Raw genomic sequence first — 26,276 nt, forward strand, 5'->3', positions numbered from 1 at the left:
GCAAGCGGGGAATTGTTTGCAAGGGCGTAGAGTAGGGAGTATTGATTAGCTTGAGCGCGAAAAATAAAGCTCGCTTTCTTATGGTTTGTTAAGGTATTTGGGAGTTATACAACAAGGCAGTCACCTCTCTCGGATGGAGCAGGTGTCCAAGGTACTTGGACGTCTAGGTGAAGTGGAGTAAATAGGAAGGCAGTATAGTCCGCAATCGCCTGTGTATCATAAAGACTCGTCTCATCCTTGGATTTTCCTTCCGTTCATGTCCTTATCGCCAATGATTTTCTTCTTCTTTTGATCAAAACAGAGCAAGCGAAGGGAATAGGTAGGGGGTTCGTGATGTATTTCATCGCCGTACATTGTCTCTTTCTTCTTCTTTTTTCCATACGGCTTCTGGTTCGTTGTCACTTATTAGTTGACGTTTCCACTATTTTACTTTTCCTTCTTTTGCACTTTGGCTTGAGACACACATTCGTGGCTGGATTGAAACTCGATCTTCTGATGGCAAAGCAAGAAGGTGAGAAGGAATCGACGGGAGACTTGATCGTTACAGGAGTAGCGTGTCGTGCATGAGTCTACCAGAGTAACAGCAATGTATCTATACACTCGAGCAACCCTACTTCTGTCCGCCACAAGTCCCCATCTTCACAGACCTCCTTTCCAAGAACAAAATCGATCATAACTTCGATCTCACCCCGGCATCATCATCAGAACCAGCAGACGAAGAAGAAAGATCGACCCCCACAACCCCCTGCAGCTCCCTCACCGCATCGCCCACCCGTCCAAGCGTGACCTTGACAGTCCTCATACCCTGCGCCCTCGCCGTGCGCAGATTAGAGCCAATATCATCTAGGAAGACGATGTCCTGCGCTCTGATCCTCTGACCACCACCGCCACCCGTCTCAGCCTCGGCAGGTGCAAAAAGGCCACGCTCAACAGCGTACTCGTTCAATTTGTCGATCGTGTACGTATATATCTCCGCGTCAGGCTTGCGCAGCCCGACATGCGCAGACGAAACAAAGACGTCGAAGAGAGACTTTAGATACGCCGTGTGCTTGCCTTCTGGCGTGCTGGCGTCGTTGGAGACGTGGTGTGGAGGGAAAATGACGGTGTTGCTCAGCGCGGCGATGAGGAGCGGCTGCTTCTGGTCTCTTTCGTTCTGCAGTCGTGAAGAGGAGGACGAGACAAGAGCGTCGGCGTGTTTCCGCAGTCTCTCGAGAGCAGGAAACATGCTCGGATCCGGGCTGCGCGAAACCCGCATCATTTCCCAGAACAGCCATTCGGGATCGATGTTCCTCGGCACCGGCGGCATCGTCCCCGCCTCATCACCACCCAGTCGTCGCTTCTGCTTGCGGTGAAACGCCGTCCACGCCGCCTCGTCCGTCAGATCGGAGAGAAAGCCTTGGAAAAAGGCCGCGTCGAGCGGGATTTCTCCTCGTTCGAGACGCTGCCAGCTGCCGGTTGGGGCCGAGGCCGAGATGGCGTGGTTTATCCAGCCTTGGGGGATGGAGTGCGATATCTCGTAGTCCAGGATTGCTTGGAAGGGGGAGACGACCTGGTTTTTTTTCTTCTTGTTAAGCTGGTGAGTGGTGATACAAGGGGCATGGGAAGGAAAGTGATACGGGCATGTGTAGAGCGGATGTGGGGAGATAGTCTCTGCTTTAGGTGACCTTCTTGCTTCAATCGCAGTGGTGGACGAAAGGACATCCACCCAGTACATCTTCCATTCTCCCATCATCATCTCATCTGCTTAGAAACACGAAAGAATAAAAGGGTAGAGACATACACAAACCCCGCCAATATCAAACAAGACCACTTTGGGTCTTTGCGGCAACGACATATGTCTCAATATACTGATCTCACAGCGACGAAAAGAAAAGACCAAGGACTTAAGAATCGTACTCGTTTCTCGCGAGAAGGACAGTCGTGACAACCTTAGATCTCACCACTTGATCAATTATGTCCAGCAACAAGTCAAGTAATCATGTAACTATCTCCAATATATACGAGAGAGAAAAGAAACCACTGTATCACATTGTCCTCCATCCCATCGACCATCATAAAAGCGACGACATGAAGTTGAAGCAACAAACAACCGAGGCAAGCGATAAGCTCTTGGCGGGATACAGGATAGACAGGGGGGGGGGGGGTGGGGGGGTTTATTGAATGACGAATTGTTCCGAGGTTCTACGATCTGCTTTCTTTGCTGTATCAATGCCAAAACAGCTTTTGCGCTGTGGAGATCTACTGGATAGTTCCAGGTAGGGATATTGAGATTCGTTCGCATACTCAAGTTCGCCTTCGACATCATCTGTACTCTGCAATTAGTACAGTGGGTGTTGATATATGCAGTCGCCTCTGTCCAGATGGCGGGCGACGGGAGAGATCGTGGGGTCAGAGTGGGACCACCGGCGTCTTGACTTGAGCTTCAGATTTAGCCGTGAGACCCCTAGCTAGCGGATTCTGGTACAGTGCAGCCATGGTGCTTGTAGAGTAGAGTATACAGCCATGTTCAAGTCGCTGTACCGTCCGAAGAACACCGTGTGTATCAGCATCTAATGGCGTATCCCAGTTCGCAAAAAGTGGCATCAATCGTCGTCTGACAAGAGCAGCTCCGACAATACGCCGCCTACCAAACTAGAGGAAGTTTTTTGTCATTCATTATGCCTTGGATGTTGACTGTCGGCTGAACCACTGTCTTTGGATATACTCAGGATTTCCTGCTCGTCTCGCAGTCTTGTATCAATATGATGGTTGCATACACCATAGATGCAGCACAGTCAATAGAGTAAGGTGCTTGCTTGAAAATACTTCTTGTCCTCTTACGAAACAGTAGCGAAGGTCGTGCCAAGCCACAGCGCCGAGAGATACCTTATGCTGCGATACTGCTCACTCCATACAGCGACAGACTCGGCCCCCCCACCCCCCCCCTTAGCGACACGTTCTAGAACCGACAAAATCTGTCAAATGCTCCACAGACTGGAAGGATATCGTGAGATGCAACAGCTACGATCGAATCCAACACGTGCGATCCCGCCAAAGCAGCCACAGATCTCATTGACACATAGCGGTCGGAGATGGTCCGCAAAGGCGCAGGCGGATGTCGCTTACCAAAACTGAGTTTACCCATGGGGAAGATCGTCAAATCACGACATTGCCAACGTCGAGCATGCGACACCTGCGAGGCACGAAATTGTTTAGGTCATTTTGACGTAAAATCTCGTCGGATTGGCTGCTTGTATGCTTGTCCAGCATGGGACCTAACGCGTTTGATGGGTTGGGGCTGAGATGGGTGCGCCTCCCTTATCGCTGAGACGGGTTTCCCATGCTGCTCAGCTCGTCTAGACCTCCAGTCGTCGACTTAAGATGGAGGTAATCAGCAAAGTATATCCCAGCCGTGTAGTTGGTGGTTCATATATAAGATTGTATGCATCCTGTCTTTTCTGTCTCGTTGCAGATCGATTGTTCATCTTCCACGTGCCACGCTTTCGCTTTCGCTCCTCCCATCAGTCATGGCAGAACTCGAGAAGAACCGACAGGATGATTCTCCTCAGGCCTTGTCTAGTGTTTCTTCTGAGACCGACATAATACCCAACACTGCAGACGAGAAAAGACTGCTCCGAAAATTGGACAGAAGGCTTCTTCCTGGCGTCTCGGTCCTCTACCTTCTCAGTTTCCTCGACCGAAGTAATGTAGCCAACGCACGACTCGAAGGTTTGACCAAGGATCTGGGTATGACAGGAAACGAATACCTGACCGGTCTCACTGTTTTCTTCCTCGGCTACATCGCCTTCGAGGTCCTTTGGAACATTATCTTGAAACGTATCGGTCCTAGGATATGGCTGCCTCTGGTGACATTCATATGGGGTATTGTTGCTACTCTGCAGGGTATAGTCGTCAGTAAAGAGGGCTTCTATGTCGTGAGAACCTTTCTGGGTATCACCGAAGGCGCGCTGTTCCCAGGAGTGGTGTTCTACCTGTCCATGTGGTACAAGCGCAGCGAACGAACATATCGCGTGGCGTTGTTCTTCAGCGCGGCGTCTCTGGCAGGCGCTTTCGGCGGCATTCTGGCATACGTGAGTACATGATGTGTATACCTGTGTGAATACATGAAAGGCTAATGGATGCGACAGGGCATCGGATTTATGCGAGGCACTGCAGGCGTGAGCGGCTGGGCATGGATTTTCATCATAGTAAGCCGCATACATGTCGAAGCGCCATGAATCTTTGCTTACAACCTGACAGGAAGGCATCCTGACCTGCGTGGTGGCTTTTGCAGGGTACTGGTTCATCGAAGACTGGCCTGCCAAGGTCAAGTTTTTGTCTGTAGACGAACGCTCTCTCCTCAATGCGCGACTCAGTGCGGACAGCGACACAGTCAACAGCGAGACCTTTGCTTGGTCCGAAGTCTTCAAAGCATTCAAGGATCCAAAGTGCTGGTTGTATTGCGCCTTGTTCCACACGTGCAGTCTCCCGCTCTACACACTCTCACTGTTCTTGGTCAGTAGTCCCTGAGGTATGGACTAGTGAACACGGCTAACTCGGTCGCAGCCATCCATCATCGCCGCGCTAGGGTACACGGCGGCACAGGCACAGCTTCTGACCATCCCACCGTACGCTCTGGCTACAATCCTCACCGTCATCTGGGCAGTGATTTCGGAACGGTACCGCAAGCGTGGATTGTTCATCATGATATCGTCTGCGACCGCTGCAATTGGTTATATCATCCTTTTGACGAACAAGAACCCCAAGCAAAACCCAGCGCAGTCGTATGTGGGAACGTTTTTCGCAGCAGCGGGAATATATCCCTCGACGGCACTCGTGCTCAGCTGGCCGGCAATCAACGTGAGTGGACAGACCAAGAGAGCAACGGCATGCGCCATGCAGATCACCATCGGAAATCTGGGAGCGGTGCTAGGAACGCAGCTGTACAGGACAGAGACAGCACCCAGATATCTGCTCGGCCACTCTTTCGCGCTGGGATACATTGCTGCAAATGCAATCATAGCAGGTATAACCTGGCTGGTGCTCGCGAGAGAGAATAAGGCAAGGGAGGCATCAGGGGTGGAAGCGAAAGTTGACAGTTACGGGGTGGACTGGAAAGGAGACGAGGACGCGAGATGGAGATATACCGTGTGATTGCCTTTATCAGTGGAAGGGGTGGTCTAGGCAGAGTATTGAGGGCAGTTGCCTTGAATGACGAGAAGCAGCTGTTGCCTACGGAAGCCTGGTGGATTGAGAGCAGTGTAGATGCCTACCTTGACGCATTTCGAAGCAGAAGCCAGGGTTTAGACGATTCGATTCATTCATGCAATTACAAATGCCAATGATATCCTACAATATTGATGGCCAATGGAATGCTTTGTATACCGCAGCATGAGGCAGTCATAAGTAAGGTAAGGTACAGTAGAGAGCAGGTAGAGGAGCAAAGCACAGGCCGCGTCCGGCCAACGCCAAGACAGACCGGAGCGTTCATAAAGTGGAAGGTGCAGTAGTTTGTGAGGAAGTCGCAGTGAAGCGATCACCAGCCGATAATTATCGACTCTGTACCTAGCTGTGACCTTTATACACCACACCAACACCACCACTCTTCTCTCCTTGTCGCCGCGCGCAGTTTGATTCTCATTTTCCTTGGTCGATTCTGTATAGATCTTGCGTACTTTCGCAAGAGGGAAGTCACAAGGGCGAGCAGAGGAAGGAAGGAAGATCTGGCTACCACAGTCCTCGAATGAGCTCCATCCTCGCCATCATCATCATCATCACCTCCACAGTTATCGTCCATTCTTTTCCACGCGTCACTAGTCGATCGGGACTCTGAATCGCGACTAATATTGACAACTGGCGCATTCGACACGCCTTTGACTCCTTCGCACTCGCCGTCTGAAGGTAGCAGCAGAAAGAGAAGGCGCGTCCCGAGTCGACAATGTCTTTCGGCGGTGGTGGATTCGGTGGATTTGGCGGCTCGACCAACAACCAGAGCACTGGCTTTGGTGGTTTCGGCAGCCCGGCCAACAACAATAACAGCACTGGTGGTGAGTCTTTATTTTATTCAGATCAAGAAAGAGACGAGACAGACACGAGACAGACACGAGACAGACACGAGACACGAGCACTTTCTCCCCCTCTCCTGCTTGTCTTTCACCTTCACCTTCACTTTCACCCCTCCCTCTTCGCCCTCGACCTCACACCCTCCATCCACATCTCCACCGCCAATCCTCAGACCATCCTAGCCATAACGGGCGCTGACCAGCCATCTCTGCTTCCCCTCAGGCTTTGGATCTACAAACACCGGTTTCGGCGGTAACACCAACCAACCCGCGGCAGGCTCGAGTCTGTTCGGAGGAGGCGCCACCAACACAGGCAGTGGTTTCGGTGGTACGTCGCCTTCTTTCTTGTCTTCTTCTTCTTCTTCTTCTTCTCTCTCTTCCCAGGATCGTGACTGACGGACAAAACTACAGGCAGCGGCTTTGGCGCCACCACAAACAACTCATCTCCCTTCGGCGCAGCGAAGCCCGCGTTCGGCGGCTCGACGACGACTACCGGAGGCGGCATGTTCGGCAGCGCCAACAACACGGCGACTTCAGGCACTGGCTTTGGAGGCTTCGGCGGCTCCAACACAGCTTCCACACCGGCCTTTGGCAGCTCAGCGACCGGCGCCGCCGGTGGAGGAGGTCTCTTCGGCTCGACAGCCAACAAACCTGCCTTTGGCGGCACGACAGGCGGTGGAGGTCTATTCGGAGGAGCTGCTACAAACACAGGGACCGGCTTTGGAGGTGCTGCTAACACCGGCACCACCACTGGCTTCGGCGGCGCCACTGGCTTCGGTGCTCCGGCCGCAGGTCAGACTCCACAGAACAACGGCACCGCCACCACTCCCTTCGCCGCACACGTCGAGAAAGATGCCGCGTCCAGCACAAACTCGCATTACCAGTCCATCACCTTCCAGCAGCCTTACCAGGCCTTTAGTTTCGAAGAGCTGAGATTGGCAGACTACAACGCCGGGCGCAGGTTTGGCAACAGCAATGGACAAGCGGGCGCCTTTGGTGCAAGCACTGGCTTCGGGGGCTTTGGCGCAACAAACACAACCCCTAGCACGGGTTTCGGCGCCACCAGCACGTCCAACACGGGCACCGGTCTGTTTGGCTCCAACAACGCTGCTTCTTCTCCCTTTGGCCAGAGCAACGCTGCCCCTGCTGCGGGAGGCTTTGGTGGCAACACTGGTGGCGGTGGCTTGTTCGGTGCGCCAAAGCCTGCGACAGGCGGTCTCTTCGGCAGCGCTCCTGCCTCCTCTGGCACCACTGGCGGAGGCCTGTTCGGCACTGCAGGCGCTAGTAACACCACGCCCAGCACTGGCTTTGGCGGATTTGGCTCGACCAACACGGGCGCTGCAAACACGGGCACCGGTCTCTTCGGCGCCAACAATCAGCAGCAGAACAAGCCCGCCTTTGGCTCTGGCTTTGGCGCCTCGACGAATCCCACCGGTGGCTTCGGTGCCGCAGCCACTCCCTCGACTGGCTTTGGTGGCGCCAACAACACCTCGACCAGCTCTGGCCTCTTCGGTGCGGCCAACAACCAGCAGCAGCAGCAGCAGCCTGCCGCGACCGGCGGTCTCTTTGGCGCAACCAACAACCAACAACAACAGCAGCCTAGCACTGGCGGCGGTTTGTTTGGTGGCGGAGGAGCATTCGGGCAGAACAACCAGCAGCAACAGCAGCAACAGCCGGCCGCGGGAGGTGGTCTCTTCGGTGGTGCGACTGGCGGCTTCGGACAGAACAACCAGCAGAACCAGCAGAAACCTTCTCTGTTCGGCGGAGGCGCAGGCACAGCTAACACCGGTGGTGGCCTCTTCGGCGGACAGAACAACCAGACCCAGCAAAACACGGGCGGTGGTCTTTTCGGAGGAAACAACCAACAGACAGGCACAACCGGTAGTCTCTTCGGTCAAAAGCCTGCTACCGGCGGTCTGTTCGGCGGTGCAGGTAACAACAACACTACCGGCACCACTGGAGGCGGTGGTCTCTTCGGTGGAGGACTCGGCCAAAATAACCAGCAACAGAATACTGGCGGCGGTCTGTTCGGTGGCAACAACAACCAGCAGAAGCCTGGAGGCCTGTTTGGCGGCAGTCTCAACACTTCAACGAACAACACCGGAGGCTCTTCTCTCTTTGGGGGATCGACTAACCAGAACAACAATGCTGGCGGCTCTCTCTTTGGTGGCGGCGGCAACAATCAGCAGCAAGGCGGCGCCTTTGCCAACTCACAACAAGGCCAACAGTCGCTCGCCGCAACTCTCCTGACCAACCCTTACGGCAACGACCAGTTGTTTCAGAATCTCGGTGCCTCGTCCGCACCCGTCGGTCCTCTGGCAACACCTCTGTCTGGTGCCCAGAAGTCGGCGAAGAAGCCCACTCCTCTGCCTCAGTTCAAGATCAACCCGAGTGCGAACCTGCGTTTGCTCACACCACAGAAACGATCCAACGGATATGGCTTTTCCTACCAGTCATATGGCACTCCGGGTAGCGCCCAGAGCTTCACCTCCAACGGTCTCGGCAGCAGTCTTCTGCAGTCCGGTGGCTTGAGTCGCTCGCTCGGTAAGAGCTTCAGCACAAATAACCTGCGCAGCACTCTGAACGGTAGCGAAGGCGACAATAGCAGTGTCCTGGCACCCGGTGCTTTCACCCCCAACAGTCGGCCTTATGCGGGCGGCAGTATTCGTAGGTTGAAGATTGACCGCAACCTGCGAACCGATTTATTCGGAGACGGCACGTCTAGCGAGCCCTCCTCGCTGAACCCGAAACGCGTGAGCTTCAGCGCCGCTGACGGCAAGGGATACACCGCCAACGGTCTCCCTCAGAGCGCATCCAGCAGCGCTCTTGTCAGAACCACCGAGCCTGAAGAGATCGAGGACCAAGACTCGGCGCGCTCTCCTCCTCCGGCGACGAACGGCTCGAAGACGAACGGTACTCCCTTGCGCCAGGAGATGGAGCAGATCCGCAGCAACGAGCTTGATGCCGTCCCGGAGGATGAGCCAGCCCCTGCGGCTTCTCGTAACGCGACAGCAGAAACTGCCAAGTCGCAGAGAGATCAGACCCCCGGTGAATACTGGATGTCGCCAGATCTTCAGGAGCTCCGCAACCTGTCCAGGGAACAGATCAAGAAGGTGCACGGCTTCACCGTTGGTCGCAACGGCGTCGGCAAAATCGAGTTCGACGACGTCGACCTTACCACTGTGCCTCTCGACGAGATCCCCGGCGGTCTTGTGAAGCTTAATGTCCGTTCCGCCACAGTTTACTCGGATGGCGTCAACAAGCCACCGGTGGGCAAGGGCCTCAATGTCCCTTCCACGATCACGCTCGAGAACTCTTGGCCTCGATCTCAAGGTGGCAGACGTCCTGTGCACGAACGCAAAGGTCCTCGCTACGACAAACACCTGGACCGTCTCAAGCGCGTCACCAACACCGAATTCATCAGCTACGATCCTGAGACTGGTATCTGGATCTTCCGCGTGCCCCATTTCACCACCTACGGTCTGGATGATGACGAAGAAGATGACGAAGGCGAGACCGAATACACCATGGAAGCCGACCCGACCCCAAAGCCGCAGATGGCAGTGTCGCTCGACGACGAGACTTCTGACATGAGTGCGGAGGAGTCGAACCCTGATGATACATTCGATTTCAAAAAAGGTCCGTCTAAGAACCTGCCGGGCGGCTTCGATGGCGAGCAGTCAATCTACGACGATGAAGACATGGCTGACGAATCCGATGCTCAGGACGACGATAGCTCTTTTTTAGAGCAGCGCGGCATGTCGGAGCTTGAGGACCCCTTTCGTTCCTCAAACCCTGGCAATGCCGCTGCTCTGGCTGTCCTGGCTGAAGATCGTCCCATAGAGGAGGAGATCACGGAACAAGACATCGTCGGTCCCCTCGTCGAGCCTGGACCACACGGAAGGTTTGGTGCTTCTATGATGCCCAAGTCCATTCTTAAAACCTCTACTCTCTTTGCCCCTGGCACACCCAAGAAAGACCTGGCTTTCACCGACGACTGGGCCGAGCAATTGCAACGGACAGTATCACCCCAAAAGCGGGATCGACACGCCCTGCGCGAACGCCAGGCCAGCGTCATGGGTGCAGGTGCCCCAGAAAATGCTACTTTTGCTGCTTCGGTCGCAGGCAAAGCTTTCAGCACCACCATGGATATCATGAACTCTCTCTGGGAGCCGTCTGCATCTGTGACAGGGAACCCGCTCAAGACTTCGGCTGGAGCAAAAGGCTTTGAGGTTTGACTATCCCCCACCCCAGTTTTATCGTTGACACAATTTGCTTTTACTCGAGCTGTATAATGTTGCAACGTACAGCACTCGTAGTCACTACTGTTTGCTTCCTTCATCACTTTATTCGAATACATAGTCAGACCAAATGCTAAGTTTTATCCCATTCTAGTGGCCCTATGCGAAACGTTCCAAGCTTGATGATGCTTTCGCCGACATGAGCGAGAAAGAGCGAGACTTCCATACCTCCTTCAAACCCAGCTGGGCGACCGACAACACTTTGGTCTATGCGATTCCTGGCAGCACGTCGTCTGTGACAGGAGTCATGACCCGCACGAAGCAACCTGTAGTGTCCAACGGCAAAGGTGTTCGGTTCGCAAAGTTTGCCGGCGACAACGCTGTAACACCGTCTCTTAAATTGCAGATGGATCAGACAAGCGTTGAGGCGGTGTCAGGAGCACCGATGGCTGAGACTCCGAGCGATCTGACTTTTGCCGCACTGGCTGGAGTCGTGGAGATCGACAATCTGCAGAATAGACACGAGCAAGCTGTGTGGAGGGTCGCTTCCATCTTGTTTGATCCGGTGTCCGTTTCTTGCAGCGCCTACATTCGAGGTCTATCGGAAGAGGAAATCTCATCCCTGGAAGGTCGCATCCGATCCGACGCCTTGTCAGCCTACTGGGCAGAGCTTGTTAAAGAAGACGCAGGTATTGCGGCCAAAGACGCAGCTTCGGCTGAAGAAAAGGCATTCGCCTACTTAGCTGGTAACGATGTTGAGAAGGCGACATCTGCGCTTATTGAGGGTGATGACCTACGCCTCGCTACTCTCATCTCCCAGATGCCCGGCAATGGAGCTTCGAGAGGCATGATGAAGAAGCAGCTCAATTCCTGGAGAGCGCAGAATGTTCTCTCCGAGATGTCGGAACCAATCCGTGCAATATATGACCTTGCAGCGGGCAACGTCTGCGTCAGTGAAGGCAAAACAGGCGCATCCGAAGACCGGGCCCCTACCTTCAATCTCTCGTCAAGATTTGGTCTCGACTGGCGTCGTTCATTCGGACTTCGACTCTGGTATGGTGACCACGAGCCCGACGCGCTTGCGGATGCCGTCCATTCTTACGCCGACGATGTTGCGTCCGGCAAAGAGAGTGTTCTTCCTGTCCCATTCTTCACGGAAAAGGAAGTTGCTCCGGCATGGAATGATGTGGACTCACAAAGCAGGGAAGACATTTTATTTGGTTTGTTGAAGCTTTACGCCAGAAAGCCCAGCGTCGGTGGACGTACATTTGTGACAGATCTCCTTGCACCAGCTTCGGTATCAGGGAATCCACTCGACGGCCGCATGACCTGGCAACTCGCCAGCTTGCTACGCAGCAAGGACATCATCACACCAGCCGACATCACCGATGAGACTCTGGACGACCTTACTATGTCTCTTTCAGCGCAGCTTGAGATCAACGATGAGCTCACGTATGCACTCAAGGCACTCTTGCATCTCACAGCACCCGTTGCCCGCGTTGACTATGTCCGCTCAATGCTCTGTCGCCATGCCCCGGCACTGAATGCTGCCTCCAGTAAAGACGCTCTACCTGCAGCATTGACGGACAATCTCAAGCTGCCAGCTCCTTGGCTTTGGCATGCTCGTGCACTCCATGCACGCTCCGTCGAAGAAGATCACACTGCCGAGGCAACTTACCTACTCCGAGCTAATGCCTACGAGGAGGCCCACGAAGTCCTCTGCCGTATCGTCGGCCCTCGCGCAGTTGTAGCACAGGAGTACGACAGTCTGCGCATACTCCTCGATAGCTTCGAAGGCCTTGGTTCCGACGTCAAGATTGAAGGATGGGAGCTCGGCGGACAGGTATACTTTGACTACGTTCACCTGCTGAGTCTCGAGAAGACAAGCACAGACAGGCATCTGCAGGAGAAGAAGTACACACTAGAGCGCCTCGCCAGAGCCCTACCTGGTATGCTTGCTGTGAGACACAAGGCTCGCGTGGATTTGGAAGAGAGAGTCGCAGTTGGACTGGTAAGCTCTGCCGTCAGGACCGAGAGCGAAAAGGTTGCGAGAGAGGAAAAGGTAAGCTCTTTGAGACCGTACCGACACCTTCGAGAGAACATGACTAATCCGCATCCACAGGGTGGATTCGACAAGGGCGTCTTGGACACTTTGCCTACCGCTGGAGATGGATATGCTAGGAAGGGCGCGGAAATGAGTGCGGCATTCTACAGGGCTATCGTCGCTTGAGGGATAAGTCGAGAGGAGTGCTAACGTGGATGCATCTCTTGTGGCTATGAGCATGACACGATATTCTAGTCTACCAGTGACAACGACCTGAGTAATCGACTCCGAGCTGGTGGCAGGTATACGTAGGTCATCTCGAAGAGACGCGCAATGCTTCATCGTAATAGTAAATAGAAAGCCGAGCAAGACACATAACCAGGAATTTCTAAAATCGAAAGCCCTCTTCTGAGATCCGCAAGCTGGGAATTTTCTGTGTATATCATCTTCATGCAATTGGTCCAGATAATCCATGTCTCTGAGGTACCTTACTGCAGGCCAAGAAAAGAAACTGAGAGTAGGATCCAAAGCTCGTCAGGGTCCAGGTCCTGTCAACCGTTGAGCGTGGCTTCGAGAAGAAGTCCCCCCGCTCTAAATTTGGGAAAGCATAAATATCTGAGCCAATCGGGGAGGCCTCGGTGATCCATCAAGGTCTCCGTCTTCTACCGACCACCTCTACTCTACGTACTCATGATCTCTTGACTACATCAATACGGATCGAAAGGGGCATCGAAAGCAAACATATAGGAATGCTGTTCGTACATACTGTACCATTCGAAATTCCAGTGACTATCCAGGCAGGTCCCGGCTAAGAACGGTTGTCTCACCGTGAACATTGTAGGATGCCGCCTAAATAGCGCCCGCACTTGAGCAAGTTTCCATCCCACCTAATCTTCAGCCTCGTGAATAGTCATTCTCCCTTCTTGAATGCGTGCCTGAATTAACTCTCCTGGATGGATGAAAATCACGTCCTCACGGCTTGCATATACGACGATTATTCGGCACCTGTTCTGACGCAGTGTCACTAGATTTTGTGTAAAGGGGGAAATAACAACTCATATTGCCCTAGACCGGAAGGCGGGCTGCGCGCCCTCTTATAGCTCTTCTAACTCAATCTCACTCATATTCATTGATCATCGTATATGCGACTCGCGGCGTCCTTGTCATGGTGGCTATGAAGAAGGAGGACAACCCAACTGATGCAGTCAAGGTTCCTGCAGGTAAAGACCTCATCACATTGAGAAATGCTCGCAACGGCGAGGTGTACAAATTCGCCTGGTCAGTGCCACCCGCTACAAATCACATGACTCTTCTTGCTTTGGTTCTATCACGCTGTATCGTGTTGTATCTCGCGACGTCTACTGACTTGAACGCAGCAAAACATGCATCGATGGACATCGTGCACCACTATGCGACCCGAGGAAGCACAGGGGGAAGATCATGTTCAGACGGCCTGCGCCGGGAAGACCGGCCAGACAGTGTGGCCATCCCAAATCCGCTCAGTGTGACTGTTTGTCTAAGCGGACACTGTGCTGTGTTCTGACCAACGAACAATGGGACCAAGTCGAGCAACGGCAAGTAATATCTGTCCAGATGTACGATACCCGGGAGGACCTGGATGCTGCTCAAAACAGACGCTCAATATCGTACGCGCCTTCGTCGGTCTATTCTGATCATGATACGTCTTTGACCAACAATGGATCTGTCTCTTCAGTGTCGACCCCGCTGTCAACGCCGTTGAACGTATTTGGATCTGATAGTCGTGCCAATGACGGAACTCCCGTCTCGGATTCGTATCCCTGGCCTGCAGAGACACCGCCCGCAGCGATCTTTGGCGTAAACCCACACTTCCCATCGGATCCGCCGGCGCGTAACCTATCGCAGTCCGACACACAGTTTGCAGCATCGAATGCGCTATATCGACCGCCGAACAGCAACACCCGGATTGACATGGCAAGAAATGGTATCCTTCAGCAATCACCTTCTCAGATGTCGTGGCTCCAGCCTCGGCCTGAATACATGTCCTACCAACAACCTCATTCTGTCCCGGTCCACGACGCACATTTTGGAGCTCTTGGTCTCGAGCAAATGCACCTTGATCCTGGAGTCATGCCTAATCAAACAAATCAAGACTTTTTGACGCAAAATCTGCAAGGCCAATTTGCCACTGTAAACCAAATGCCGCAATATTTCCAGCCTGTTCCGATGACACACGACTTCACTCTCGATGCAGACTTGTCTCTACAAGCACAATTTGATCCAGCACAGCCGCCGGCGGCGATGGAAAATCTTAGTCAGTCTTGTTGTTCCAGCAAGAGAGCAAGACCACAAGTAAACATGTTTTTCCCGGCATCAGCACCCACACAACAGTTCCCCTGCCCTCGCTGCGCTTCTACAATGTGTACATGCACGAATTGTCCCGAGGTCATGCAAGATGTTGGTCGCGGAGGTGCGTGGTCACGTGCTTGCGGACGAGATGGCCACCTTGATGCGCAGGATTTCATTACTGCTGTGCAAACATTACCTCAGATGCAAGCAACGCAATCAATGCCACCGCCAGCTCTTAGACCGGCCGCAAAGTCATGCTGTGGCGGTGGTGGCGGTGGTGGAGGTAGCAGGAACAGTGACAGCAGCGGTCCATCTACGACGCAAGCTTCGCCTTATCTACCGGCGATGACGGAAGCTAGCTCGTTCGCACAATCAGCGAATGGCGTAGCACCGCAGTGGTCGGCGATGCAGCAGCAACAGCAACAACACCATCCGACGCAGATGTCGCCTCAGGACTTGATGTTTGGAAACGATCCCATGCTCGATCCTCAGATGTTGTATCAGATGCCGCCACAGCAAGACCCTGGTTGGGGTGGCGGGATGGGATGAAGATTCGAAAGCAAGAGACAGTGATTCCATCACCGGATCAGCATAGCCGCCCACCCTGATGAATGGTCACTCTGAGATGGAACTTTACTTCGACTTTTGGTTTCTGACGACAAGAACCAAATGTCCTTGTTGAGCATACTCGACGGCAATATCGCCTGTACATGCGCGGCATAATTGAGAGTATCAACAGTCTACGCCGTTGCGCAGGTTCACCTGCTCGACCACAAGCCTGATCGATAACGTCAGGCACATGGGTCAGCCGCAGGACTTCATCAGCCTGGCCGGCATCGACCCTGGATTCTCACACTGCTTTGTTCTCTTCTCGGACAAAGTCCCAGAGTCTCTCGGACAGAGTCTAAGAAAACCCTGGACAACATGGACACCACAATCGTCTTAACTCGAGCCTGTTCTGATGCTACATGACTCCAAGCAGTCTACACAATGCCATGAACCCATGTCTATACACATGGCAAATCATCGACCGACTCTAGCTCCGTCTCCCAATTCTGTCTTACGGACGATGGCTTTTCTCATAGTCGTTTTGACCTTGGCCGAGCAACTACTTGGAAGAAACAGGATACGCAGGACTCGGCGAACTGGAGACTGGCGGCGCATTGTTTTTTTCTCTTCCTAACATGGAAATCCTGTACAAGGCCAGGGGAGGAGAAGGGACATGGAAACAATAAGGAACAGAAAGAAGAAGGAAAAGGGAACAACAGGATGCTCTCTGCTCAGAAGAAAAAACAGTTCAAAATGAGAAAAGTTCTAGGCATGAAGAGGAGAAGGCCAAGAATAGAAGAGACTCGGGAATGCTGCTTCTCTCAAAGTCTGGAAACAGAAGGCGAACAGGAAAAGGTTAAGGAAAACACAAGAACATAGACCTTTTATGAGATTCCTATTCTCCTCTCTGCTCATCGATTTCTCATTCGTTCTGTTGTCTTGCTCGTGATAGATGTAGCGCATGATACACATGATCGTTGGCCCCCCCCAGATCCAGGGGGGAGAGAGATATATACTTGATACATACAATCTACTGCACACGCATATACTTGTTGAAAACAAATCACGCATGCGATAATAGAACAAGAAACCAAGAAGAGAAGGAGAAAAGGTTCATTGTACAATGTTCGTTTCCATTCGCTACGCAAAAGCAACAGAGACACAACTCGATCCCAAACAAGGCATCAAATCAAGCGATGCCCAGTCCGTGGATCTCCTCGAGCTCAGCAAGGATGTCGCCCAGCATGCCCTCGATATCTCTGTCCTCGACGCCCAGGGCCCCCGAGATCAATCTTCTGTAATCCGCCTGTCGCTCGCCCAGACCCGCCGCTGCTTGGTGCTCGACGACTTCTTTGACGAGACGTATTCGGTCTTGATACAGCGACTGGATCTGGCGGAGTAATGTCAACGAAACCTGTATGTTGCTGCTGGAGTCGCCGTTGTTCATGCCGTTGCTGCTGTCCATGTCTATGCTCATGTCCATGTCGTCGTCGTTATTGTTGTGATTGTGGTTTTGCTGTCGACTTTGTTCTTGCTTTAATAGGCTTTCCAGTTCGTGCACTTGTTCTTCTTCCATCCACCCTTCGCACTCTTCGCGTAAGCGATCGAGTTCTCGCTCGAGTTGTGCGTCCACATCGACGTCTTCTTGTTCCGACTGCGCGTTCCGTACCGCTAGATCCATGCGTGCCTTTTTCAGAGTTTCGATCTCTTCCTTGCGGAGAGCGACCACTCTTTCCGCTTCTGCCACCTCGACCTCTCGTTCACCCATCTCAGCGTCAAATGCTTTTGCTAGTGTCTCGGATTTGGAGAGAAGTAGAGGGAAGATTTGTTGAGTCAAGGCTGTCGCAGCCTCACTCTTGTGCGGGACTACTTGCTGGGGAATTATTGTCGCCGTTGACATAACCGATGACGCCAGAGGATTAGGATGTGCAGGATCAGAAAGAACGGTATTCTGGCTGAGAAGCGACAGACCGTTGTCGAGTTGGAATGGAGAAGAAGACATTGCGCGATTGCGGCGACGGTGGTTCAGCTGAACTATCAGCTCGTCTGCCGTTTCACCCAGATCGTTGGGTAAATCGACAGCGGCATTTCGTCCGATGAGGGAACGAACACATTTGCGCGCACCGTTTCTTGCAGCGATTGTGATTGCCGTGTCTCCATTTCGATCTTGTTTGTTCAAGATGTCTGTGATGGACTGTGGAGTGTACTGTTCGGCCATTCTGTTGAGAATGCAGTCGAGGTAGTACCTCGCGCAAGCGTACTTGGACTTGCTTGAGGTGGTCGCAGCGATGTGATGGAAGACGGTGCTACCAAACCACTCGACGCTAGGAACAGTCTCGACCAGCCAGCCAGCGAGCTTGTCCATGGTTTTCTTGTCGAAGTTGTTGGTGAAAATGACGGCACGCATCAGCGGTGTCTCGCCATTGTTGCTGGGAGAATCAATCCTCGCGCCTCGTTGGATCAGACTTTTGACCACGTCCAAATCACCCATGGCAGCAGCCCAATGAAGCGCGGTATGACCTTTGTCGTCAATTGGCCGGTCGAGGTCAACATGAGTAGGCGGGGTAGGCGGCCGATGGAAGGGATCTGACACGGGCTCCTGGAGCATAAAGTAGTCCAGCAGCTCGTCAGCCCAAAGCTGATGCTGCTGGTCATGAATAGACAAGACGTCATCGCCTCGCTTTCGTTTGCGAGTGCTGTTGAAGTGCGGGCCTTCGGCGTAGTCGTCTATGAAAGATTCCGAGGCGATGGTGACATTATCAGGAGTCTCGGAAGCAAGGTCAAAGTCTTCGGAGATGTGTGACAAGGCTTGCTCTTGGCCAATGTTGACAGCCTTTTTCCGGGCAGCCGCAGATGACTTACCAGGCATCCTTCGTTGCGCAGCTGGTTGCCTGCTCTGTCGGGGTTTGGAAGAGGCAGTGGCGTGCTTGGGAGCAGGTGGAGGGCTCCGGTCGCCTGGGATGTAATCGAAGATGGGGCGCAGCTTCTCGAGCACGTTGTTGCGTTCTGCAAGATTCCGGCCATCGGGAAGAGGGATCCAGGTGCCTGTTTGAGAGGTGTCAAGAAATGTCTATGGAAGTGGGCAGGTTCTAGAAAGTGCAAGAGCAAGAATGGGATTTCGCTGATCAACAGATCGACGGTTTAGGGAATAATTGGTAGGCATGCAAGACATGACAAGTCTTGAGAGAATCTTCAAGTGCGCAAGGTGAAAGAGAGCAGTGACGGGCAGAGGAGCAAAGACGTGGATGGGCATGTCTGTTCCCTTTTTCTTTCTTCTCACTCTCCTTCTCTTCTTATGATACGACTAGGAGACTGGATGGACAATGGAAGATGGGCGTCACGCAACAGACATAGAACAATGATCGCATAAGAATCAATACGAAAGGCAGAAGAAAAAGCACCAACCTTGATATTTGCCGTAACCACCCTGCACCTTCTCATGGACACCCTTCTGCACCTCGCGCTCCAGGATCCTTGTGCGCGCAGGCTTGTCGAAATCGGCGACTTTTAGAATGTGGGTTGCGTTGATCCAGTCGTCTGATCGTCTGCGCATGACATGGTTTCCAGCGACATTGAACTCGTACACGGGCACATTGCTGTATGTGGCCGAGTAGATGCGATTGTCCGGGGCGGCGGTTGAGGGTGGCATCGTGAAGGCTATGAGAGAAAAGGGAAGGAGCAGAAGTCTGTCTCGCGACTTGGGCAGTCGTCAGTCGTCGAGGTCGTCGAGGTGGTGGCTGATTTGAGCGATTCGAAGAAGGTGCGACACGGGCCTTGGGTAAGAGGCAGGCCAGAAGTGGGAAGCCGCTTCTGTTGCCAGATCCTAGAGGAAACAAAGAATGCTTCGTTCCTTCTCTTTGTCGTCGACGATATGCGCGACAAGAAGCAGAAGGGCAAGGCTATAGTGGAAGATGACAATAGAGTACCTCACACAATGTGTTGATGACAGGCTCGATACGATCAAGAGCACGGACGGCGATGCATTACCTGCAGCGCCTTACCAGAGACGCGGGACGACTGGACCGAGTTGTCCAAGTGTGGGTATCTTGAGTCAAAGGGTGGAGTCAGGAAAGCGGCAGCACTTGCAGAAGCGATGATGGAATCGAGGGATGGGACTGGAAGACGCGTAAAGTGATGTGTTTGGTACGTGTCGCGCCGCGGGCACAGGGCTGACTTTGATGTACCTTGCTGTATAGTGCAGTTGCACAGTACCTAGCCTCCGAAGCGCCGACCCAGCCCTGCTCCTGCCCTGTTGCTCTCGCTCTTGCCCTGGCCTGGTCCATGCCCCGAGCTGCTCTTGCCCTGTGGGAACGTCAAGTCGGAGTGTAGAGGAAGGAGCATCAGCAGTGTAATTCAATTCACCACGCATGCTATTGGCTTGTTGAGTCTGTTACCACCACCACAACCTTCATCACCACTCCCTCTCGACAACAACAATCAAAATGACTGTCGTCGAAGACATCAAGAGCGCCGTCGGGCTCGGCAATGGTCCCTCAAACCGTACAACTCTCCGCCTCGTTCCCGTACAGCAACAGCGTCCTTGTCAACCCACTATTCACTTCATTCCGTCCTCCCGAACCTCGAAGTTTCGTCGTCGCTGTTGTTCATAATCGCATGACCAGAAAAAACTCAACGAAAGAAGACAAGGCTGACACTGGGCAAAAATAGCCGCAACGAGGAGTCAAATGTCCGAGGCCAGACTTCCAATTCCCTACAGAGACTCATGCGCACACCTCCTCATCCCTCTGAACCGATGCCGCTACGAGGAGTACTACCTTCCCTGGAAGTGCGAGGTATGTTTCTTCCTCTTTGTCTGATGTCCTTGGTACATATCGATACACTTTATGTGCGCGCGTACGCGATTGAATCCGGGAGACACGGGAGAAAGAAGGAGACTAATGCGAGCCCTTCGGGGTTATCATCCAACAGAACGAGCGACACACTTACGAGAAGTGCCAGTACGAGGAGTTCAAGCAGCGTGTCGCCAAGATGGACGAGCTCAGAGCTGCAAAGGGTGGTGAGAGATCCAACTGAGAAGGACCACGAGTGGTTTGCTATGCGAGGAAAGAGACACGAAAAAAAGAAAAGAAAAGAATACTATCAATTGATCGGGTCTGGATGGGAAGGAACCAGCAGCACCAAGTACTTGCCCAATGTACGAGTGAGAAAAGAGTGTATATATCTCTGCCCATATATACCGAGGGGCTGGGCTGGCTCTCCTGCAGTCAAGATACCCGTGCTTACTCCAGCATGTTCGTCGGTAAAAGAAGGGAGAGAGAGTGGAAGGTCGTCAACGAAAACGAAACATCAAGTTCTAAAAACTCAAGTCCTGTCGGAAATCGATTTCATTTCGCTTTTTCTCATGTCTGATTCCGGACCTTATAGTTCCTGGGGCTACCGTAAGTCAAGAAGCAAGACCAGTCCATCGGGCTGGAACTCGAGATAACATATGCCAACTACTGTGTTGGATGTTACTCTGGTCCAAGCAGCTGTCTTTGTTCTTTCCGCCTGCTCTCAGCCGACCCAAGCCATCATCTCCCTTGTCTCTGTTCTCATGATCTCAATTTCTCACTCCTCACCAGCATTCATGCCGTTGTAATCATCGCCAGCCAAGGCGTGGCCGTCATGACCAGTGACTTCAGCCATGATCTGGTCGAAGATGCCATCTTGGTCTTGGTCCATCTTGTCCTCCTCAATCATAGTCGTCGCCTCGTCACTCTTGCCATTTTCATCGTCGTTGACATGAGAGTGTGTGTACTGCTGTCCCTGATGGCTGCTGCTGCCGTCATCCTCGTCGTCGCTGCGGCTACTGTTGTAGTCTGTACCTTTTTCTTCTTCGTCTTCGTCTTCGAGTGCTTCTTCCTCGTCGTCCTTGCCGGGATCAGGATAGGCGACCCGTGGACTGTTCGCATCTTCCTTTCCTGTTTTCTGTCGCTTGCGCATGGCCGCCATGACAGGTCCATCGTCGTCGTCTTCGTCTGTTTCGTCGTCTCCATTGTTGGTCACTCTGCCTCCTGCGACAGCGTCTATGGCGACTTTCGCACCCTGCTGGATTTGTTTTCTCTCTGTGTCCTGCATCTGCATACCAGTCGCTTTACTCATCTTCTGCCATGCGAGTCCAGGTATACGCGTGCTCGACTGCTCATGACGACCATCGCGAGCCAAAGAATCCTTGATCTGATGATCATCAGTGGCTGAACGGCTTTCTTCAAGCGCTTCTTCGTTGCCGCCTTCTCCGATGGCACCATCACCATCACGATGACCACCATTTTTACCACCGAAAACCTCAAAGCGTTCCTCCCATGCCACGCCTCCAGTGCATTCCTGGAAATTGGCCTTGAAGATTCGAAGGGCGGTGGGTAAAGTCGAAGAGAGCGTTGATGGGAAATCTTTGATTGAAGCCTTCGATGCTGACTTGGACGCAGCTGAAATAGGAGTAGAAGGGGACTGCAGGGTTCGAGTGCAGGTTGCGTAGGTATGTGGGTTACTGGTGTTGGATTCGTAGAGCTTTGGTACATGGGTCAGAGTTTTTGAATTTCGGACGGGCAAAAGGGAAAGATATAGTTGATACTTACGCTGATGATGAGGGGGTGGGTATCGGTCGAGGTCGGAGATGAAGATGTGGCGCGTGGTGTGATGTTGATCTCGTACTCATATCCGGCTTCGTCTTTGTAGATGTGGTGGGTCGGGGTGGATCCTGTTCGGGTCGTCAGTACTGTTCTCTGTCCTCTGAGTATGAGGAGGAAGAGGGAGGACGGGTGAAAAAGAAAAGAAGAAGCAGGAAACCCACACTCACTCTCAGCTTTGGAAGTCTCCTCTTCGCCACCCCCTGTCTTCTCCTCCCTTCTCTTCTCCCTCAACTCCTCCTTTTCTCTCATCTTCAGCACTTCGGCCTCCATGTCCTTCTTTCGCTGCAGCTTGTCCTTCAGCGCCCTCTCGTCCCTCTCCTCCTCACCGACGAACAAATCCACATGCTCAGCCAACGCCTGGACATAATCAATTCTCCCGCTCTTCTTTTTCTTCTCTTCCATTTCCTCGAGTCTCTTCCTCTTGCGGCTCTCGGCTCTCTCGACCTTTTCGGCCGCTTTCTGCTCCAGCGCAAGGCCTCTGTTGGCCGACTTCTCGATGCGCCGCCAGGAGTGTTGCTTCTCGGACTTTTTGCTTCCGGTGGTCAGAGTCTCGTGGAGCCAGTCGTAGCTGACTATGTGGATTTCTGGCTTCTCCAGGGCCTCGGATACTGTTGATTGAAAGGAAGAAAAGGGAGGTGGTTAGTCTGTTTCTTTGCACCAATGTTGACCAGAGCAGAACGTAGAAATACCGTGACTGCTCTTCTCCTTCCAGCATTGCTCAGAAGCAACACAGTGGGTGGTGCTGTTGTCGTTGTCGTCATCTTCTGGAAAGACGACAGAAGTCTGTAACGCTCCGCCGGCTGATTCGATCCATCGCTTGATGACTTGTTTGGTATTTGGTAGATTTGGTGTGATGACTATATTGGCCCCCTTGAGCAGGGTGGCGTGTTTGCCCATGTTGAGTTGCTTTGGTGATGGTGTTCCGTGTTGAGGTTCGGTCTTGGGGATGTGGATGTTGATGATGAACAGGAAGAAGATGTAGAAGAGAGAGAATAAGGGACTGGGGGAAAATATCTGTTATGCAGGTCGATGTGAGGCCAAACGATGGTCGATCGAGTACAGTGTTCTGCGAGAAGGACTGTTCGAAAGTGTTGACGTGAGTACCATTGTGATAGTAGAGGAGTGAGGAGGAAATGAACAAGTGAACGCCAGACGAGAGAAACCTTGAGTCACTGAGAACGACTGTTCCATGATCGGATACCTACCTTAGGCTGTTTCTGAAGCATCAACGACTCAAATTTGGTGGAAGTAAGCCAGCAATGAGCGCGGTGGTGACCAGCACTGGACAATCAGTACACATAATGGCTGACAAAAACGCTTGCTGATGGAAGGAGACTTTTCAAAGACAGGTTGCTCACTCAGAGATCAATAGCATGGACAATATCATTGCGGTGAACAACCTGATAGTTCTATATCTCCACTGATCAGCGTGTTGTACCTCAAGTAGAATTTGAGGTGATACGACTACAAGCACGATGCCGATCCAGAACAGGATGAAAAAAAGGTCACACGAAGCAAGTCCAAAACATGGCAGGAAAGTGAACAGGGACTGTAAAGTTCTCAAGACCTTCTGAGCTAGCTGAAGAAGAACGAAAAAAAGAAACAAAGTGGAAATCTATACAAGAGACGGAATCGAACTTTTCGCACGCAGTGTATTGCGATATCATATGCGTGAACCCAAACATAGGTCTAAACTGATCTAGCCTTGACGGCAGCGATAAATGCGCGGATCTTGGCCACACTCTGCTCACCAGCCTCTTCGACACCGCTGCTGACATCGACCACAGCGACTTGATCTCTCGCCTTGTCTAGACCGTTCAGAACTTGCTGCACATTATCCGGGTTGAGTCCGCCAGCGAGGGCAATGCGAAGACCGTCGTCGGTGTTCAGCATATGCTTGACCTTTGCGATCTCGACTTGCTCTCCACTTCCGCCAGCGCCAGAGTCGACGAGAGGCACAGAGTGGTAGCCACGGGTCGCCAAGCCAGCGTCACCGGGGTGGAATGCACGGATGACTGGTACAGGAATCTGCGACGCCCAATCGAGCGGCTCGGATCCATGTAGTTGTACAATGTCCAGATCCAATAGTTTTTGTTGTTCTAGAATGTAATCAAGAGGCTGGTTTTGGAAGACACCGACCAACAGTGCGTGGCGTGGGTGAGTGAAGCAGTGTTTCGCCGTGTGCTCGAAAAAGCTAGTGGCTTTTACAGCAGATGATTCTGATGTGACTGAGAGATCTGAGCCGGCTCTGGGGGTCGTATGCACAGTCTTGGAGATCTGCAAAGCAGTGTCATTTGAAACACATCTCTTCCGGCCCTTGACGAGGATCATTCCGATCAGATCTGCACCAGCGGTGATGGCAGCCTCGGCGGCTTCGGGGGTGCGAGTGCCACAGATTTTGACCAGAGGAGACTTTGCAGATGCAGGTGGAGAGAGTGTAGCTTTGTCTCCCCCTAACAGATCTGAGATGAATTGTGCGGTGTTTTCGGCTCTCATGAGTGCTTCGCCAACGAGGACAGCTCCGACGCCGTTCTTTTGATAAGGCTCGACATCCTTCGAAGAAGCGATGCCACTGAGTGCGCAGACGATGGTCTCCTTGGGCACCATGCTCATGAGTCTGCTAGTGGTATCGAGGTCGACCTCGAAGTTGGCCAGGTTGCGGTTGTTCACACCGATGACCTTGGAGCCGAGCTTGACGGCAATCTCCATCTCCTCTTCGTTTTGCACCTCGACCAGGGGTTCCATGCCCAGAGACAAAGAGTAGTGGTAGAGCCTCGCCAGCACTTCGGGGGTCATCATCTTGACAATGAGCAAAACGGTATCCGCTCCGGCGAGTCTGGCCTCGAGGATCTGGTACTCGTCAAAGACAAACTCTTTGCGCAGGATGGCAGGGCGGTTCGGCATGCCCTGAAGAGCGGCACGCACAGCCTTGACATCGTCGATGCTGCCCTTGAACCAGTCGGGCTCGGTCAGAACAGAAATGACACTGGCACCGGCCAAAGCATAAATGCGAGCCTGGGCGGGGGCGCATGTGGTGAGCGAAATGACGCCCTTTGAGGGAGAAGCGCGCTTAATCTCGGACATGAGGGCGAGCTTGAAGGGAGATTGACGAAGACGGTCAGGGAAGGAGATCAGAGGAGGCGACAGGTCCAAGTCGTAGGCGGCTTGCAGATCTACGGGTCTCAAGGAAGGAACCTCTTTTTGCGCCGCCACTCGCTCTCGTCTGCGCGCAAAGATCTTTTCCAGGATCGAGGATTGCTTGTCCACCTTTCCCCCGCCGTTAGTGTCCGACTGCGCCTTCTCCGCCGTCTTCCTCTGCAGCTGCTGGTTCTCCGCCCAGGTGCCTCCCTGCATGTAAAGGAAGTTCTTCATCATCAATCTTCCCTCCTGAGTCAGAATGCTCTCCGGGTGGAATTGGACTCCCTCAATGGCAAACTCCTTGTGTCGGACGCCCATGATGACGCCCTTTCCACCGTCGGGACCGCTGGAGATCCAGGAAGAGACTTCGAGGCATTCGGGAAGGGTAGGGTGAGTGCCGGCGAGGGAGTGGTATCTGGTGACGGGAATGTCCTGGGGAACGCCGGCGTAGACACCTTTGCCGTCGTGGGCGATCGGGGAGGTTTTGCCGTGGAGAATCTCGCCAGTTTTGGCCACAGTTCCACCAAAGACCGAGAAGATGCACTGCTCTCCCATGCAGACTCCGAGGATGGGGATCTTGCCGCTGAAGTGCCGGATGGCGTCTTTGCTGATGCCAGAGTCGGTCTCTGGATGACCGGGACCGGGACTCACGACCAATTGGGTGGGGTTTCTGGCAATGAGGTCCTCGAGGGTGATCTCATCGTTGCGCACGACGGTGACTTTGGCGCCCTCTAGGACGAGGTATTGGTAGACATTCCAGGTGAATGAATCATAGTTGTCGATCAGCACGAGGTTCGAGGCGGTAGCGATGGGCGAGGCGGGCGAAGGGTGTTGAGGCGAATAATCGATCAGCTCGAGGCTGGACATGGCTTTGTTCTGGATTTGTTTTCCTTTCCCTTTGAAAGCAATTGAGAGACAAAAGAAAGAGATAGTCGAGGTGGATTGGAAAGGTTTCTGGATTCTGGTGACGGTATTGGCGGCATACCTTCCTGATTGGGCCGGGGATGACTGGATCTCCCCGCAGCTTCTTCTTTTTGATATTTGCTCCTTCCTTGACCCATGCTCGGTAGGGCTGAATGTGAAAGTGAAGCTTCCCTTTGCGTGTATACAGAAACACCTCACCGTGGGTTTACATTGCATGCCCTGTCCTCAAAACCGGGTCACACTCGACAGCAACAGACTAGGTAGTCTTTCTTTGTATCTACTTGCCTTACAATCAACAACGAGCAAGAGGCAGCCGATTCTATCTCTACACGCTGTCATATAAGGGTATCATCTTACCTTCTCCATCAACAATACTTTGAAA

At 52.9% G+C, this 26,276-nt stretch overlaps 7 protein-coding genes across 7 annotated transcripts; 4 read left to right on the top strand and 3 right to left on the bottom strand.

Annotated features, from left to right (window-relative positions):
- Positions 1 to 670: 670 nt before the first annotated feature.
- Positions 671 to 1,834, bottom strand: AAFC00_005009 (uncharacterized protein; the record flags this gene model as incomplete). Its single annotated transcript, XM_069344735.1, has 2 exons — positions 671 to 1,549; positions 1,781 to 1,834. 2 exons carry the CDS (start codon positions 1,832 to 1,834, stop codon positions 671 to 673), a joined length of 933 nt encoding a protein of 310 aa, XP_069197172.1.
- Positions 1,835 to 3,506: 1,672 nt separating this feature from the next.
- On the top strand, positions 3,507 to 5,133 carry AAFC00_005010 (uncharacterized protein; the record flags this gene model as incomplete). Its single annotated transcript, XM_069344736.1, has 4 exons — positions 3,507 to 4,070; positions 4,128 to 4,187; positions 4,240 to 4,494; positions 4,546 to 5,133. 4 exons carry the CDS (start codon positions 3,507 to 3,509, stop codon positions 5,131 to 5,133), a joined length of 1,467 nt encoding a protein of 488 aa, XP_069197173.1.
- Positions 5,134 to 5,917: 784 nt separating this feature from the next.
- Positions 5,918 to 12,512, top strand: AAFC00_005011 (uncharacterized protein; the record flags this gene model as incomplete). The annotated part of the gene is made up of 5 exons (XM_069344737.1): positions 5,918 to 6,026; positions 6,265 to 6,369; positions 6,453 to 10,273; positions 10,437 to 12,344; positions 12,405 to 12,512. 5 exons carry the CDS (start codon positions 5,918 to 5,920, stop codon positions 12,510 to 12,512), a joined length of 6,051 nt encoding a protein of 2,016 aa, XP_069197174.1.
- A 979-nt stretch (positions 12,513 to 13,491) lies between these two features.
- AAFC00_005012 (uncharacterized protein) lies at positions 13,492 to 15,203 on the top strand (the record flags this gene model as incomplete). The annotated part of the gene is made up of 2 exons (XM_069344738.1): positions 13,492 to 13,604; positions 13,703 to 15,203. The coding sequence occupies 2 exons, from the start codon at positions 13,492 to 13,494 to the stop codon at positions 15,201 to 15,203; spliced, it is 1,614 nt and encodes a 537-aa protein (XP_069197175.1).
- Positions 15,204 to 16,392: 1,189 nt separating this feature from the next.
- AAFC00_005013 (uncharacterized protein) lies at positions 16,393 to 18,852 on the bottom strand (the record flags this gene model as incomplete). The annotated part of the gene is made up of 2 exons (XM_069344739.1): positions 16,393 to 18,248; positions 18,609 to 18,852. The coding sequence occupies 2 exons, from the start codon at positions 18,850 to 18,852 to the stop codon at positions 16,393 to 16,395; spliced, it is 2,100 nt and encodes a 699-aa protein (XP_069197176.1).
- A 793-nt stretch (positions 18,853 to 19,645) lies between these two features.
- AAFC00_005014 (uncharacterized protein) lies at positions 19,646 to 20,237 on the top strand (the record flags this gene model as incomplete). Its single annotated transcript, XM_069344740.1, has 3 exons — positions 19,646 to 19,703; positions 19,872 to 19,996; positions 20,133 to 20,237. The coding sequence occupies 3 exons, from the start codon at positions 19,646 to 19,648 to the stop codon at positions 20,235 to 20,237; spliced, it is 288 nt and encodes a 95-aa protein (XP_069197177.1).
- Positions 20,238 to 23,521: 3,284 nt separating this feature from the next.
- On the bottom strand, positions 23,522 to 25,837 carry AAFC00_005015 (uncharacterized protein; the record flags this gene model as incomplete). The annotated part of the gene is made up of 1 exon (XM_069344742.1): positions 23,522 to 25,837. The coding sequence occupies one exon, from the start codon at positions 25,835 to 25,837 to the stop codon at positions 23,522 to 23,524; it is 2,316 nt and encodes a 771-aa protein (XP_069197178.1).
- Between the last annotated feature and the right edge of the window lie 439 nt (positions 25,838 to 26,276).

This window comes from Neodothiora populina (genome assembly GCF_041146345.1).
Source record: "Neodothiora populina strain CPC 39397 chromosome Unknown canker_contig_3, whole genome shotgun sequence".
Classification (NCBI taxonomy): Eukaryota; Fungi; Ascomycota; class Dothideomycetes; order Dothideales; family Dothioraceae; genus Neodothiora; species Neodothiora populina.